At 34.3% G+C, this 15,790-nt stretch overlaps 2 protein-coding genes across 6 annotated transcripts in view; one reads left to right on the forward strand and one right to left on the reverse strand.

The window, feature by feature from the left end:
• Positions 1-3,730: 3,730 nt before the first annotated feature.
• Atac3 (Ada2a-containing complex component 3) lies at positions 3,731-8,260 on the reverse strand. Of its 4 annotated transcripts, XM_070304164.1 has the most exons (9): positions 8,137-8,260; positions 7,624-7,732; positions 7,357-7,515; positions 7,078-7,275; positions 6,652-7,003; positions 6,294-6,560; positions 5,921-6,207; positions 5,576-5,837; positions 3,731-4,087 (listed from the first exon to the last, which is right to left on the reverse strand). In XM_070304164.1, exons 2-8 carry the CDS (start codon positions 7,690-7,692, stop codon positions 5,586-5,588), a joined length of 1,584 nt encoding a protein of 527 aa, XP_070160265.1. In that variant the 5' UTR covers positions 7,693-7,732; positions 8,137-8,260; the 3' UTR covers positions 3,731-4,087; positions 5,576-5,585. The 4 variants fall into 4 exon arrangements, with proteins under 4 accessions (XP_070160265.1, XP_070160264.1, XP_070160267.1 ...); XM_070304163.1 differs by having other exon boundaries at positions 3,731-5,837; XM_070304166.1 differs by lacking the exon at positions 8,137-8,260 and adding an exon at positions 7,830-8,094 and having other exon boundaries at positions 3,731-5,837.
• A 3,843-nt stretch (positions 8,261-12,103) lies between these two features.
• Nachra3 (nicotinic acetylcholine receptor alpha3 subunit) overlaps positions 12,104-15,790 on the forward strand; it is an 86,057-nt gene continuing 82,370 nt past the window's right edge. Inside the window, exons 1-2 of one of the 2 annotated variants that reach the window (XM_070304478.1) lie at positions 12,104-12,134; positions 12,733-13,000. The gene's annotated coding sequence lies outside the window, so the exon portion shown is untranslated. Of the gene's footprint in view, positions 12,135-12,636; positions 13,001-15,790 lie in introns of those variants that run through there. The other variant, XM_070304479.1, reaches the window with a different exon arrangement.

Here is a 15,790-nt window from a genome sequence, read left to right on the forward strand (position 1 = left end):
GTCGCGCGCAACACGGAGCCGCTGGACATCGCCTCTCTTCGGGATTGGAAACATTCGGGGTGGGGTTCTCAACCAAGACGATGGAGCGCGGTACAATAGGGCCCCGGGATCGTCTGTCACGGGCGCCGTTATCTTAATAAAATAATGTCAACTTTATCTTGTTAAACCTTAACATTCTGTTGAGATTATTCCATCCTTCTTTTACGTTTTATATAGAATTATTTTATTTAAATAATTTTTATATGTTTATGACATATCGATTGTTATCGATGCTTATAAAAAAATAGTTCGATTATTACTGCTAAAATCTCGTAAAATCTCAATTGCATTCTCGTCACACCTTCGTCAAAATCTTTTAAAGCTAGTATTTTTACGTATATCGCTAATACGTAGGGGAAAAAGTCATTTAACAGAATTTAAAAAAAAAAAAAAAAAAAAAATTAAATATTTCTGACAATATTGATATAAAATAATATTATACAATATTTATTTTATTCTATTGATGTGGGAAAACTTTCGAGAATTTCCAAGAACATATTTGTAGGATTCAATAATAATTCGTAAGATGAAAATTTAGAAATATATATTTAGATCTAAATTTATTACGAAAAAAAAAAAATACAGACGCGAACGATTAATTCGAGGATATATTACATAAAGCGTATATTGTTTATTATTGTTAGATGGAGAATCGTAAATGACATAGGCTCTCAATCGATCTGATCGGCCCTGTGATCGTACCTGGCGATCTTTAAGCTGCGTCCACGACGTATATCTCTTACGTATACATCCCTCCCCTCTCCCTTCTCTCTCCCTTTCTGTGATTATTATCTTCCTAATCGCGCACGAGGCCGACTAGTTTTGGCGCATCGTTTTTATCGTCACGTGCTCGTATATTCCGATATCGAGAACGAGAATCATTCGGAAAGAGCGCGAGAAAGGACTCGTAGACTAAAATCAGCTAAATGTAAAATGTGTGTCAGTCCCTCACGTTTGCTCCGCCGAACGACGTTCTTCTCGCTCGATGACGTATCTGCGCAGTTCGCGACGTCGCGCACGAAGAGCATGAGCACCGTGACACAAGGCGACATTAAGATCTCTAGGCGCCCTTGCGCATCGCACATGATGAAGTTACGCTTGTTAAAAGTTGTATCGTTAATCTTTGAACAATCGAGACAAACTCCCTTATGAATGTCCTTCCTGAATATAAATCGAAAACAATGATCATTGAAACGTAAATATGTATATTATAAGTAATATATTTAGGATTGATCATGGGGCACTCAAGGTCCAGCTCGCGAACATTCCTGCCGACAAAAAGGGAAAGGACGCGGGAGGAGGCTTGATCGCTCTTGTAAGAGAGCGCACGCTTCTTTCAAATTTAACTCTCGAGATGATCGCAACTTCCACAAGCGACCAAGCCTGATCTCCTACGTGCAATTGCTCGCGTGATATATATGTATTGGATGATTGCATAAGTTCGTGCCCGATTTTCATAGATGGCATTAAGTTGCTGCATGGCGGAGTTCTATTGTTTTCGTGTGGTAATTGTTGCTTACATCGAATAGATGACGTTGTCTTATGTCAATTTAGCGTCAGACATTGTTCAGATAAGTCCATTTGTGCATAAGAGAAATCATTAAAAATGGAGAACGAAAGGTGCATTTGCGGCATGTAATGCTATATGAATTTCGGAAAGGCGTGAGTGTTGGGATTGCACAAAAAAATATTCAAAGCGTTTATTTGGACCGCGCTCCTGCTCTCCGAACAGTCAAAAAGTGGTTTGGCAGATTTCGAAATGGTGATTTCAACATGGAGGATCAACCCCGCTCTGGACGGCCTTCTGGCATTGATGATGACATTGTGCATGCCTTAGTGGAAAGAAACCCAAGGGGTTACAACTGAGGATATTGCTGAGAGGCTGAACATCGATAATTCAATCGCTTTTCGTCATTTATAAAAGCTTGGATACATTTCCAAGCTTGATACGTGGGTGCCGCGTCTCCTGATCGAAAGGAATAAGCTGCAGGAAAACTGCAGGAGTTGCAATGGGAAATTCTGCAGCACCCGCCATATTCTCCAGATATTGCGCCTTCAGATTTTTATCTGTTCCGCTCTTTGCAGAATAGTTTAAATGGCAAGAATCTCTTTTTTTCCCCATCAGCTGTCGTTTGTGTTACACGTATCCGTGTATGGCATCACTTTCAAAGATATGCTCCGAGAACGTAAATTAGTTACAAATCGGAGCATCGCATATAATCCAGCGGATTTTATGTTTGATATTTCGCGCACGATTAGAGAATAGAGAATTTTTGAAATTTCTAAAATTTTTTTATTTCATAATCAATTATGGAAATTATATCTATGAATTCTTCTTGCTCTGGGAAGCTCCCGTAGTATACTTTTAGATCTTAATCAGCATGTATTCTTCTGCGTCTTTGTAGTGTCGAGAAAATCTACCACGGCGAAATTACATTGATTTTTAATCCTAATGAAAAGAGCTCTCTCACATATATATATACGCATATGTTCGATTCGTGCATTTCGAGAGACGGAATATACGCAGCTTAAAGGAACACTATTTTGAAGCGAGAACGTGTAGTGGCGTTGCAAATGGGTCGAGTTTTGCGATCGATCGGCGTCGAGAGGAGGCATCCGAATATCCGTCTCGCGGAAATCGAACGGGCTTGAAAAGGAATTGAATTCATGGGCGATGTCGCGAAAGTATTGTATAATGAAAAAATTTGCGATCTCTTTTTTTTCGGGGATTCAGCTTCCAGAAGGAAGGAACTACATGCGAGAATGTCTAGGTGTGTCAACGGATTAAGTTATTTATCGATTGGCTCGCCGTAGCCCACCCCTGAGAATTATCCGAGAACGCCCATGGGTGCGACGTTTCGATCGATCGCGAAGTCGAGACGAGAGAATGATCGCCGAAAATACGTTCGCAACTTGTCGGATTAAAACTTTCCATACTGCAGTCGTGTAAAAATTGACCTTGCCTCAATTGTCGCCTATCGTTTAGCAGGAGTTAACATAAAGATTATTTTCGCGTAGCTACGGCATCGGGATATGAACCTATTGTTAGCGAGACATTATCCATCTCCAGTACTTTCTATATACTTACAATTAGAGCGAAACTAGCATAGCCCTTTCAAAAGAGAAGGAGGCGGAGAAAGGAAAAGTGTCGTATTGGGATACGACGAATGTCATGATCAATTACGCCCTGGATACTGTGAAAATATCACATATCTGCATATAGGCTGTGTTCCGTTTTAACTTATAGTACATCATATATGAATAAACATATATGTATACGTATATATAAATAATTTTTTTTCAATAAAAACTGCCAGTCTATATTGGAACATATGGATAGATAAGAGGGCAGAAATCTATAAAAGAAAAAGATTTACATAGATGCAACAATGGAATAAAATCTCTATTTTGAACTATTAGTACGCAGCGTATAATCTACTCTTGATCGATATCTCGACCAAGAATCAAAAAAACAGTTATTAAATCGTTTTTAAAATGTGAAATTTATCAAACACGATACCGCAACGAAAATTAATTCGCGGGAAATATAGGAGTATTCAACAAGTGGTATATATATATATATCCTTTATACACAATTTGTATGTATTATTTATACTAGCTTTTTTTTACTATTATCAACACACTTCGACACACGTGATACTGATATGAAATACCTTCGTTATATAGAAAACAGTCTTTATTCCTGAATGAAATCTTTGCAGCTCATAATTAACAGCTTTTATTAATTTTATATATAAAGTTATATCTCTATATTATATATACAATGTACACTGTGTATACTATAGAAAAATCTTACTTTAAAAAAAAAAAAAAAAAAAAAATTATATCCTAGATATAGACCGTTGCATCCCACAACTTTCTGCCATAGTGCTTTATGCAACAACGCATTTTTTTGTACCTGAGATTAACTACTTTCCTGCACATCCTCTGCTGTACACTATCTCATCGTTTTACATTTTGTTCGAGATATCTTTAAATTAAATTACATTGGTCGAATACTCTAGCACCTAAAAACCTAATATTGACACTAATAGTGTCAATATCAAAAAATTTTTTTTTATTTATATTTTTTTTCACAATAGCTGTTGATTTATACATTGAAAACTTTAACCAATCAGCTGTTGAGAAAATATTTGGAATGCAAGCATTACGTATTAAAAAATATATGTGAAGCGATGCACTGTGTAATCGACTATGTAAAATGATTTTAAGCACGTTTTTATGTTATATGCTCGAAACTATTTGCCGAATTGATTTGCTTTCCACATTATGCGTTCTATTTAAAAGTACAAGCAATTTTATGATGTGGATGTCTCAACAATATATACAACTCTAGTAATGTTAATTATAGCTCCAGAAAAAATTTACATAGACTTCATATGTAATAACTTTAAAAACATTTTATATTTTAATCATCTCAATGTTTGTGACAATCAATTTGTAACAATATTCATAGAAGCATAATTTGTGTATTTATAAAAGTACAATATGTATAAAATAGATAATGGTTTATAGACTATTAACAGCACTAATCTTTGTGCTGAATTGCGCGCACATTCTTTATTATTACTTAATAATTGATGCTACACACAAAAATGACTATATATAAGATGAATGTTAGACAGCGACTAACACAATCACATGCTCATTTAAATAGAGCTTATTTTTCAACATTATATGATTCCAGTAATGAGTTATGAATCATTAAGAAGAAATAACAATTGTTTGTCTCTCATTCTTTTCATATAAAAATGAATGTATATATACATTTATTACAAAGAGAAAAAAAGATCTTTATTTTATAAAGATAAGCTTAGGATATGTATTAGGTTGAGTTATAAACACAGAAAAATATAAGAAATATTTCGTTTTTTGAATAAATAAATGATCCAAGTAACTCAATCCAATAAGATTAAATTTGATTAAAAAACCATTTTATAAATTTTATTTTGAGTCGGTAACAGGATCATTTAATATTTAGCTATTTGTTTTCTAATTTAGAATTTTTATGTAATTTAATCTAATGTATATATAATCTATCTGCAGAACTGATTATATTGATATTAAACTGGCTAACATTATGTGGAAAGCAAAATAATTTATATAGTTATATATTGTTATGTATTTATATATTAAATTATTAACAATATCTGACCAAAAAATTTAAGAGACAGAACTCTACCAAAAATGATTTAATTTTTATATTTTGTATAGTATTCACCTAATAGAAATAATTCATGTTTAATAAAATATAAAATGAATATTAACATTTTATGTGAAAAATTTTCGGTTTCCTAAAGATATTCATTATAAGACTGTGTTAGTAATGAAAATGGCAGACTATTATTTTGTATTTATGGAAGCAAAATACATTTAAAAAAAAAAAAAAAAAAAAAAAAAAAACTGGACACCACAACATAATAAAATTTATTATAAATAACAAAGCTTCAAAACTTTGTGATATAAAGAAACAAATCTGATTTGCGAATCATGAAACTGAATATGAAATCTATACCTGTACAAAATCACTTAGATGCTATTTGCGCTGTGATGTTCTTCAGTTGTTGCTTATATATTTCTGCTTCTTTCTCTTTCTCTTGCAATTGTTTACGATATTCAGCGGCTTGCCTTCGTGCTTCTGCTAATTGTTTGCTTAATATTGCTATATCTGTTATTGGTTCACTATTTTCCGGATCTTCTTCAATTATTTCTTCTATATCATCATTTAATTGTAAAACTGTTGGTTCCGTGATCTTACTTGGAAAACTCGCAATTTTCTGCAATGTAAAAATAGCAATTTTCGTGTATATTTACTCGCGTATATTATTATTTTACATTAAAAATAAATAAATAATTTTACCTCCTTCAATGAAAACGAGTTCTTAATTTCGGTAACAGTAGGTACTGTTGTAGTATTAGGAATTGTTGTAACAAATAACTTGGCTGTTTTGTTATCTACAGCAGATCTTTTCAAAATGTTTGGACCCCGTGTAAGAGCAGATGTATTAGAATTTGAACTTAAGATTTTGGATTGGATTTGATCTGTTCTAATTGCTATAACTTTTCTCGCTGTCCCTTTTCTCGAAGCAACTTGAAGGCGCTTAATCGGCGAACCTTTCGTTAAATTTAAAGCAAGTTTTCCAGCTTCTGTAAACATGTATTATTATTAATATGAAAAATAATATGCACTGACAAATATCTTTTTAATATATATGTATAAAAGAAAGACAAACCTGTCAAAACTACTGTTCTCCCACTTTCCATTGCATTCTCTACAATAGACGATTCATCATCCATAGGTATCATCGTGATTCCATGTGCTTCTAATAACCTAAAATGTTTACCAATACTTCCTATTGACATAATATCTTTATGTTTCTTACTATTTGTAACAGTATTTGTATCAATCATTTCAACATCCTCAGTTTCTTTATCTTGTTCACCATCCGTGTTGTTTGGTGATATGGAAATTTGGTGAAAGATCATTTTTTGCTTTTTCTCTATTTGCGCAGTAGAAATTGTAAATTAATATATAAAATAGAAATCAAAATTACTAAAGTAGATGGAAAAATATTTGTAGGACAGCATTACCTTGAGAATGTTTGCGCTTTCGTTGTTGCTTTATTTCAAACTTGTACTGTTCCTCTTCCTGTATTATCGAACTTTTGCTATTATTTTCAGCCTCTAATTGTACTAAATTATGAGTGGCTACTTCTAATTCCGCAGAATTAGCCTGACTCTGTTGATGAGCTTGGATACCTATTATTTCTCTTTGCTGTTGCAATATATCCACTAAGTCTAACCTATCATGCTCTAATGCAAGACTGATTGGAGTTTTATGGAATTTACTAGTTGCATTCGTATCAGCTCCATGGTCTAATAAAATGTGCATTACATCTACATGCTCGTGTTCTACTGCCCAATGTAACGGAGTCATTTTCAGCTGTAAGAAATGCTCGTATTATAATCGTAACAAAAAATCAATAAATCTGTAATCCATATTTTGTTATTATGTACCATGTCTCTGCTATCAACATCTGCTCCATAGTTAAGCAACAATTGTACCATCTGATGATGGCCTTCGTATGCTGCCATATGTAACGGAGTTCTATCAACCTTTGTCCTAGCATCCCTTGATATTCCTGCTCTAAGCAGAACTTCAGCAGTCTCTATATGATTGTTCTGTGCAGCCAGATGAAGCGCACTTGTACCAAGCTAAAAGATAAAGATATACATCATATTCATGTTTACAAGTTAAATATACAAACTACATACTACATAAATGTTGCATTGTACCCAATCTGTAGTAAACGGTGCACCTCTACACATGAGCTCGCGAACAGTCTCAGTGTCTCCATTTTTTGCGTTATGTAGAAGCTGTTTCCCAAGTTCCACCATCGTCGAGGCATCTTGGGTTCTCGAATGAGAAGAGACATTGCAATCGAATAGTTCGACCTAATGACAATTGCAGATTATCATTAGATATTAACAATAAAATTATTAAGATAGTACACGCTTTATACATTTATATTTTATACACAAAAATTGAAGAGGGATACTTACTGGTATGACAGCATCCGTATCCAGACTCTCGATATCGTTAGCACATATGCTCTCTTGCATAGATTGCATTCTTGCGTGTCGAGATCAGTCGCCTTCGTGCAAACAGGCTCTGAAATAAAATTATCCATGATGGTAACGATCAACGTGAATTCTGCCGGACGATCGAAGGCAGCTGCGAGAACGACTCATTTTCGGGCGTTAGTTACCGCCATTCGACCTTGGGTCACCGAAATCCGAAAGTGGGCCATAAAAATAACGAGCTCGATCGACGAATAACACGTAAGACACGGCGCGTTTCATTCGCGCCACGTTGCGCGTCGCGTGCGCGTGGTATGTTTATTTCTCGAAATCTTCGCATCGCCACAGGATGTTTTTATTTCGCTGTCTCTCGGGGTCGCGAGGAACTTCCTGTTCCTGTTTCATCGAACGGAAGTCCCATGCCATAGGCCCTGCGGTTTCGTGCCCAAAAAAAAACTAGCCGACCGCGATGGATCGAAAGGGGATCGTACTTACGATCGGCGCATTATTTCTCGCCTTTTTCGCGATTTTTACGACGATCCTCCGAGTCGGGGGCTCGACGTCCGCTGCAATTCTTCCTCCACACAGTCTTTACGGTCACGGTAAAGTTTCATGAAAATGGCGGCGCAATTGGCGCCATTCCTAGCATCGTCCGGCTCAAGCGGTAAAAACGTTTCCCATGTATACGACAATGCCACGAAATATATGTGTCTTTTTCCACACTGAACACTACGTATACTAGAAGGCGCTTTAGCGCTCCAAATGCGATGCGAGAGAGATATGGTATGCGATGTCGGATATGGTTTCTTTCAGTGCAATTAAATTAGAAAATTATTTATCTTACGTTCTATAGAGAGAGAACTAGGAAATAAACTTACTTAATATACAATATATACAGGGTTGGGAAGTAACGCGTTACTTGTAACGCCGTTACCGTTACAGTTACTTTTTTTCGGTAACTGTAACGGTAATGGCGTTACAAATTTTATTTGTAACGGAAAAAGTAACTTCGTTACATTTTTCGGTAACGAGTAACGAATTTAACAGTTACTTTTATCGTTACTTTTTTCAAATTTTTTGATTTATTTAAGATATTATTCTTGCTATTGTGCGTGATAAAATTTTTATCTTAACCGTAAAGCCGTAAGCAAATCGACCAATTAGCATTCTTATTATGTTGTAAAAATGCTTGAATGTGATTGATCAACTTATGGCTCTTGCAGACCAGTGCGATGACGCGACGCGCGATATCCAATGAGAGCTTTATCTTTTCGGAAAAGCAGAGCTCTCATTTACTACCAGTTCTAAGTACTTTGCAACGAAAATTAGAAAATCTCAATAAATCTAACCTTATAGATTGCCATTCATTAGTTGAAGCTATTCAGCAAGGTTTAAATAAAAGGTAACTTATTAATTTGATTAATACATATGTTATTTAATTTTAAATAAGGATTTAATTGAAAAATATTATTTTATTTTAAACTATTGATTCAAAAGTATTAATTTCAATAAAACAAACAATGTCGCTTAATTTACTATATTTGATTTTAGATTTCTTACGATATTTGAAACAAAAGAATTAATAATAGCAGCATGTTTACATCCAAAATTTAAGTTAAACTGGTTAACCGGAGAAAAAAGAAAACGTGCTGAAAATTACTTGGAGGATTTATTGGGAATCCGATCAACTGAAAATTCTTCAAAAGCTGGAAAATCTGACGATCGCGATGATTTTTTCATTTTTGAGCAAAAAACGGTGCAAAATGAATCTGAACAAGAAGAATTGCAACGGTTTTTAAAATCAAATAATTGTAATATAGAAATGTTAAACGACTATCCAAAACTTAAGAAACTTTTTATTAAATATAATACAGCTCTACCAAGCAGTGCATCTGTAGAAAGAATGTTTAGCATCGGTGGCTTTGTATTAACACCACAAAGAGGGCATTTAAATGATGATACTATGGAGCAACAAATTTTATTAAAAATTAATAAAGAATTTCGATAAAATTTAATCATTTATTTTGTAATAAACCTTGAATGAAATCTTGCTTACAATTTTTTAAAAGTTTTTCTTATGCAAAATAATTTATTAGTTTGTATCGTAAAAAAGTAACGGAAATTGTAACGACTCGTTACTTTTTAGTAACTGTAACGGTAACGAGTTACTTTTTAAAATTGGTAACGAGTAACGGTAACGAGTTACTTTTTAGAAAAAATAACGGTAACGGTAACGAGTTACTTTTATAAAGTAACTTTCCCAACCCTGAATATATATATTGGAAGCATGAAGGCAACGCGTTTGTACGATGGAACAATAGAAAAAAGAATTTTCTATCCTTGTCCGATTCATTTTTTAAAAACGAATGTTTCATTACTAAAATATTTACATTATCTTATATTAATAAGTTGGATCGAGAGAGAAAGATCACGAAAAGAGAATACGATTATCCTTGAATAGTGCAGAATCATATGCCGAGATGAAATATTTGGCAGCATTAGTGATTCCTTTTCTATCTCTCTTTCTCTCGCTCTTTCTTTCTTTCTTTCTTTTCTTTTTCTTCGTCTTTCATCCGTCATGACTCGATGTTCAATTTAGCTTTTTCCTGTCTCGCAATTGACCCAGAATCGCGAAGATAACGGAGTAGCAAGGTGCAACAATAACGAATCTTCATACTACAACGCAAACGTAACTTTTGGACGATGAGATGAGAAACGATGCAAGTAGAAGAGAGAGAACATATTCGTCGCGAGGATGGTGTAAGTCGCACATATACACATATACAATACATGAGTGTGTATATAGATAGATATCGATTGTGTGCGGCTGCGGCTCATTACCGTAATTGACATTATCGCGGTATCACGCGTTAATTCAATTATTTCGACGACATTAGCTCTCTCGCATATTCGAGCGTGAAAGATTGAAAAAATAACAAAAATGCTACCTTTTTTTTTCCTGAAAGTTTTTCGAACGACACAAATAATCGGAGAAGAGTGTTATATCACCGAAAGATTGCAAAAACGTTGCATAGATCTTACATTGAAACATTGTAATATTGCATAGAAGTTGCGAAATGTTTCTGCAATGTTACCGCAAGCCTGCGGCAACGTTGAAATGTCCGCCCTCAGAAATATTACAATGTAAGACTACAGTAATGTTACGGTGCAATGTATTTGTAATATTTAAATACATTGCTACAAATATGCAAAAAACGCTTCAAATTTAATACATAAACCTTGAGAACATATAAAAACATCCAAGAGAGATAAGAAAAAAGATTGTGAATTTACGCAATTACAACGAGTTTTTTCTCGTCTCTCTTGAATGTCTTTATATATTCTCCAAGTTTATCTATTAAATTTGAAGCATTTTGCATATTAAAAAATTATTATCAAATTTTTGCTTTTATATAAAAATGGAAACTGTTAAACAATTTTCTGTTATCTAATTAACATCGCTGTTTTATAAATTATTTACAAGTTTAAGAAATTGATAATGATTAAATAATTTAATTCATAAAAATTAAAATTTTATTTATATAAATATTAAACTCCATATCTTAAGTAGACAATAAACGGATAATTTAATTATTTGTCCGATTTCTGAACACTCAATTCAATATCTGAATTTCCTGTGTTGGGATTGTATCAGACAAATTAATCTGATAAAAATAGTTATTATACCTTTAATATTACTAACCGCTTTTTGCAAGCTTTATATAACCATCGTGATTAAAACTTAAATAGATTACGCAACGCGCGCCGCATAGTGGTAAACGAACGAAGTAGCGATTATCAAAAACTGTCTTTTGTAACATTCTCATAAAATATTACAATTCCATATTCCAATAATGTCTCGACAATATTTCATTGCAACTTGCAAGATTGTAACATTGCTGCAATGTAATTGCAATGTTCTGTGCTGTATGGGATATAATTTACAACTATATATTTTGCATTGAAAACTATATTTTTTTATGTCATGTAAATTTTTTTGCAAGAGGGATGTATTTTTTTTTATTTTGAAATCTACTCTAGAGATGGATTTATAATTCGTAACAAAATTTTATTGGTATTTTTTAAGTAGAGAAAAAAGCAAAAAAGAGAGAGAGAAGTGTTATATTGGTAAAAGTTTTCTTTCTCATTTTAAATTGTACGCATGTTTATAATCGAAACGAGAGAGAGAGAGAGAACATATACATTACGTCTATACTATACTATATATGTATATATACTCTATACTATGCCTATCTTTTCGATTCTCGTATGTTTTCGTCTCGTGTTGTCGCCTTGTCGCTCCTCGCGTACTTCAAGACGTATCGCGTCAGTTACATCGCAGTCGGTCACCGTATCGTTTCTCCTTCGGGGGGAGAGTGTATTTCACTCAATATAATATAAAAGTCTCGGGAGTGTCGAAATGAAATACGATCGTTGCGCGATGTTCTATCAACGAGGACAATCGCAATTGATAGCGTCCTTCGATATTCGTTGTACGTATAGATACATTGCGTTATCCGAATCGACGACATTCGTCAACACGCCGTCGACGTAAACATTCTTCGGACTGTTTACGCGTGACTTCGCGCAGTGCGCCTTCAACAAGCGGATCGTACGCGCGGATCAAGCATATATCAAGAAGTTTGTGATACGAAAATGAACATTCGTATTAAGATACGTCGTTATAATTAACGGTTCCTTCCTGCGATATCGGCATACTCAGATTCCTCGTGAAACGATACGCGATTCCCGAATGAGCGAGACAATATTTTTGAAAATGTTTTTTAAAAACATTCTTAAAAACATTAAAATAATAATTTGTTCTCTTTCAATCATTCAAAAAATGTTTGTATTAACATCCAGTGAGCAGACGATATTTTTCAAACGTATTTTTAATATTTATTATTCATTAATTATATTGTACAATTAATGTATAATAAATATTAAAAATACGTTTAAAAAATATTGTCTTTTTTTTTATGATTAAAAGGGAACTCTTAACCCATTATTCTAACGTTTTTAAAAATGTTTCTCAAAAAATTTTTTTCAAATATATTTTAAAAAATTTTATCTCCTCATTGGCGTGTGAAGTGGGTCGGCGGGCGAAGCGTGAAGTTGCCGCGTAATTCGAAATTGTTAAACATTATTGCGTATGTAACCGACGTCAGGACGCAAAGAATCAAACGAGATCGCACCTTCTTCCCCCTCTCGTGTTTCGCGTTATTTACTTACATGTTATAAGTGAGTCGCACGCGTCTAACGAAATGGTCAATTTACTGTCATATAGCGGTAATTAGCATGTGTAATTGGTTCGTCCGTGCAATTTACGCGAGTGAGTGCCGGAAATGTTCACCTTTTGGTTAGTAAATTTACCATTCAAATTTTTTTTTTACCTGTATCGATAACGATTCGATAGCAGAACGCATAATTTGAATTAAATACTAAGATAACCTGCGGTCGGGAGTAAAAATAGCAAGTTTTTAAAACGACACATTGGTACAAATTGTCTATAAAATCCATAGACTTTAAACGATTTATTTCAAATTTTTATCGAATCGTAGAATGTTAATGTACACATATACAATTTTAATTTTATCAAATTATAAGAAAGAAATAAAGTTTTTGATAAATAAAAATTCGTCAATATGATTTTTTATCTTCATGCAATAAATATTTAGAATTTTATATATATATATATATATTTATTTATCAAAAATTTTCTCTTTTTTATAATTTAATTATAAAAAAAATTATACGTTTAAAGACTGATACGTGAAAATTAATTTAAATATTCCTAAAAATTTTTCATAAAATACGAATGCAAAGATAAATAATACGATTTAGCTTTTGATTTAAAAGCAGAGTTCCGTCAATGTCTCCTACCTTAAGCCAATCTCTATTTACTCGATGCAATACGTCGATATGGTCTAATCAAGCGAATACATCCGGAGACCAATATTTCCGTCTGATTATCAAGTCACTCGGTGTGTTCTGTCAATCACTGATAAGCGGGGTCACTCACACATTCGAGGGGATTCGAGTCTGAATATCTGATACGAGTAGTATCTGATCTAGTGGATATTCAAAATTCATTGTTAGCAATTTTTACTGCTTTATCACAAGGATGCATTGTTCTGTATGCGTATATGTAACATTTAAATTGTTTAATTCTTTCTTTTCCATCATTTCTAGATAAATTTTAACTGAAACTGTTATAATATCTCAGCGAATTCATATCGCATTGTTCTAAATACACAAAATTAACTCTCTTGCGTGTATTCTGTAATATTGAAAATTCGGCCAAATTACGTTTCCAATTCGCGCATATCTGGCGGAATATATACATATACGTATGTATACCAGATATATAAATATGAAACCGGAATTTTTGTATAGAAAATACACGTTTATTGTATGAAAATGATAAAAAATATTTTATTCCAAGTATTGCCCATTGCTAGCTATACATTTTTCCCATCTCTCTGACAATTTGTGGATGCCACGCCAAAAAAACTGTTGCTCCTTTGAGGCAAACCAGTCATCGAGCCATTTTCGTACATTTTCGTAAGAAGTGAAGCGCTGCTCAGCGAGTGCGTGTCCCATCGATGCAAATAAGTAGTAATCGGATGGAGCCAAGTCTGGTGAGTAAGCCGCATGCGAAAGTATTTCCCAACTAAACGCCTCAATCGTTTCCTTGACCGGTTTTGCTGTGTGCGATGGTGCATTATCATGAAGCAAAATCACTTTGTGTTGCCTTTTTTGATATTCTGGTTGTTTTTCACGCAAAGCTTGATTCAAATCGAGTTGTTGTTGCGTTTGAGCGTCATCCTCATCCAACAATGTTTGCAATTCGCTGTCTTCAAACTTTTTCGGTGGTCTTCCACGTTCTTCGTTTCTCACGTCAAAATCGCCACTTTAGAATTTTTTAAACCACTCAAAGCACCGTGATTTACCAAGAGCATGCTCACCGTAAGCTTCGACAAGCATTCGATGCGATTCTGCAGCAGTTTTCTTCAAATGATAATAGAAAATCAATGCTGTCCGCAAATCGTAGTTTCCAGGCACAAAATTCGACATGTTCAACGCTATTAAAAACTATGCTGTTGTATGAAACTTGTATTGTTGTGAGTTAAAAATCTTTATCAGATGTCAAAACAAGAAAATGGCGCCAATGACGCGGTTTGACGGTAACTACATTGACAGCTAGGGCGATCTATGGGCAAATTCCGGTTTCATATTTATATACCTGGTATATCCGCAAATTTGAGGCGAATATTATGTATTACGAGCGTACAAGGCTGACAACATATGATGAGATAACTCCCTCGTATGTAAATTTTCCGATACACGGAAATTCGGAGGTAAAGCGTATAGTCTCAGAGCCCCCGGGATTCTCGAGCAGCCTCATTTTCAGAGCATCTTATCGATGTATGCGAGTCGAAAGCTGGGTCAGAGAGCGAGAGGCAATTGCATATACATGTATAACGGGGCGCGCTATCACGTGCGTGCACCGCCATATCGCGTTAACCATTCCTTATATCGTAATCTAAGGAGGTGGCTGGCCGCACGATCGCGTTGAGCGAGCTTGCATGCTTTCGTTTTACGAGAGTAGTTGGGATGTATATGTGCGTGTGTGTGTGTGTGTAGATTGGTGGCCTCGTGAATTTCTCACGAGGGAAAATGCACGATGTCGAGCTTTTCCCGCGACGAAGGTAACAAGGATCGCTTACCGCTTTCGCTTCATACACCTTGTCGCCTTAAATTTTGAAAAACTTTGCGGATTAAAATTTCCCTCTATCTTTCTCTCTCTCTCCGCGAGAGAGACTTCCCGAGAGACTAAATCGTGCCTTAAAAATAAAAAAAAAAAAATTGTCCGCGCATACGGTGCAAAACTATGACAAAGAGCAAAAATCGATCGGCTTTTTTGTCTTATGTTTTATTTAAGATCGTTGAAAAACGAAACGACAATTCTAAAATTATTCTGTGAGAATAGAAAACTTTGTTGACGATGTGATGCGAAGTGATAATTCTGAATGCTTTTCCATCGACACATTTTTTTTTCATCAATTTCTTCGAGAATAAAGATTTTCAAATCTATAGATAATTTATAATGTACATATTTTTATTAGGTTCTTGCGATATAAGAATT

Source organism: Polyergus mexicanus, unplaced genomic scaffold (genome assembly GCF_030449975.1).
Source record: "Polyergus mexicanus isolate NDT 795.1 unplaced genomic scaffold, iyPolMexi1.0 SCAF_11, whole genome shotgun sequence".
Taxonomy (NCBI): Eukaryota; Metazoa; Arthropoda; class Insecta; order Hymenoptera; family Formicidae; genus Polyergus; species Polyergus mexicanus.

Excerpts from the sequence above, each read along its gene's own strand:
- Atac3 (XM_070304164.1), bottom strand. The coding sequence starts at position 7,692 with ATGCAATCTATGCAAGAGAGCATATGTGCTAACGATATCGAGAGTCTG. Across the intron at positions 7,516-7,623 it reads ATACGGATGCTGTCATACCA|GTCGAACTATTCGATTGCAA; the intron begins GTAAGTATCCCT and ends AATTGTCATTAG. Across the intron at positions 6,561-6,651 it reads AAAGCGCAAACATTCTCAAG|AGAAAAAGCAAAAAATGATC; the intron begins GTAATGCTGTCC and ends CTGCGCAAATAG.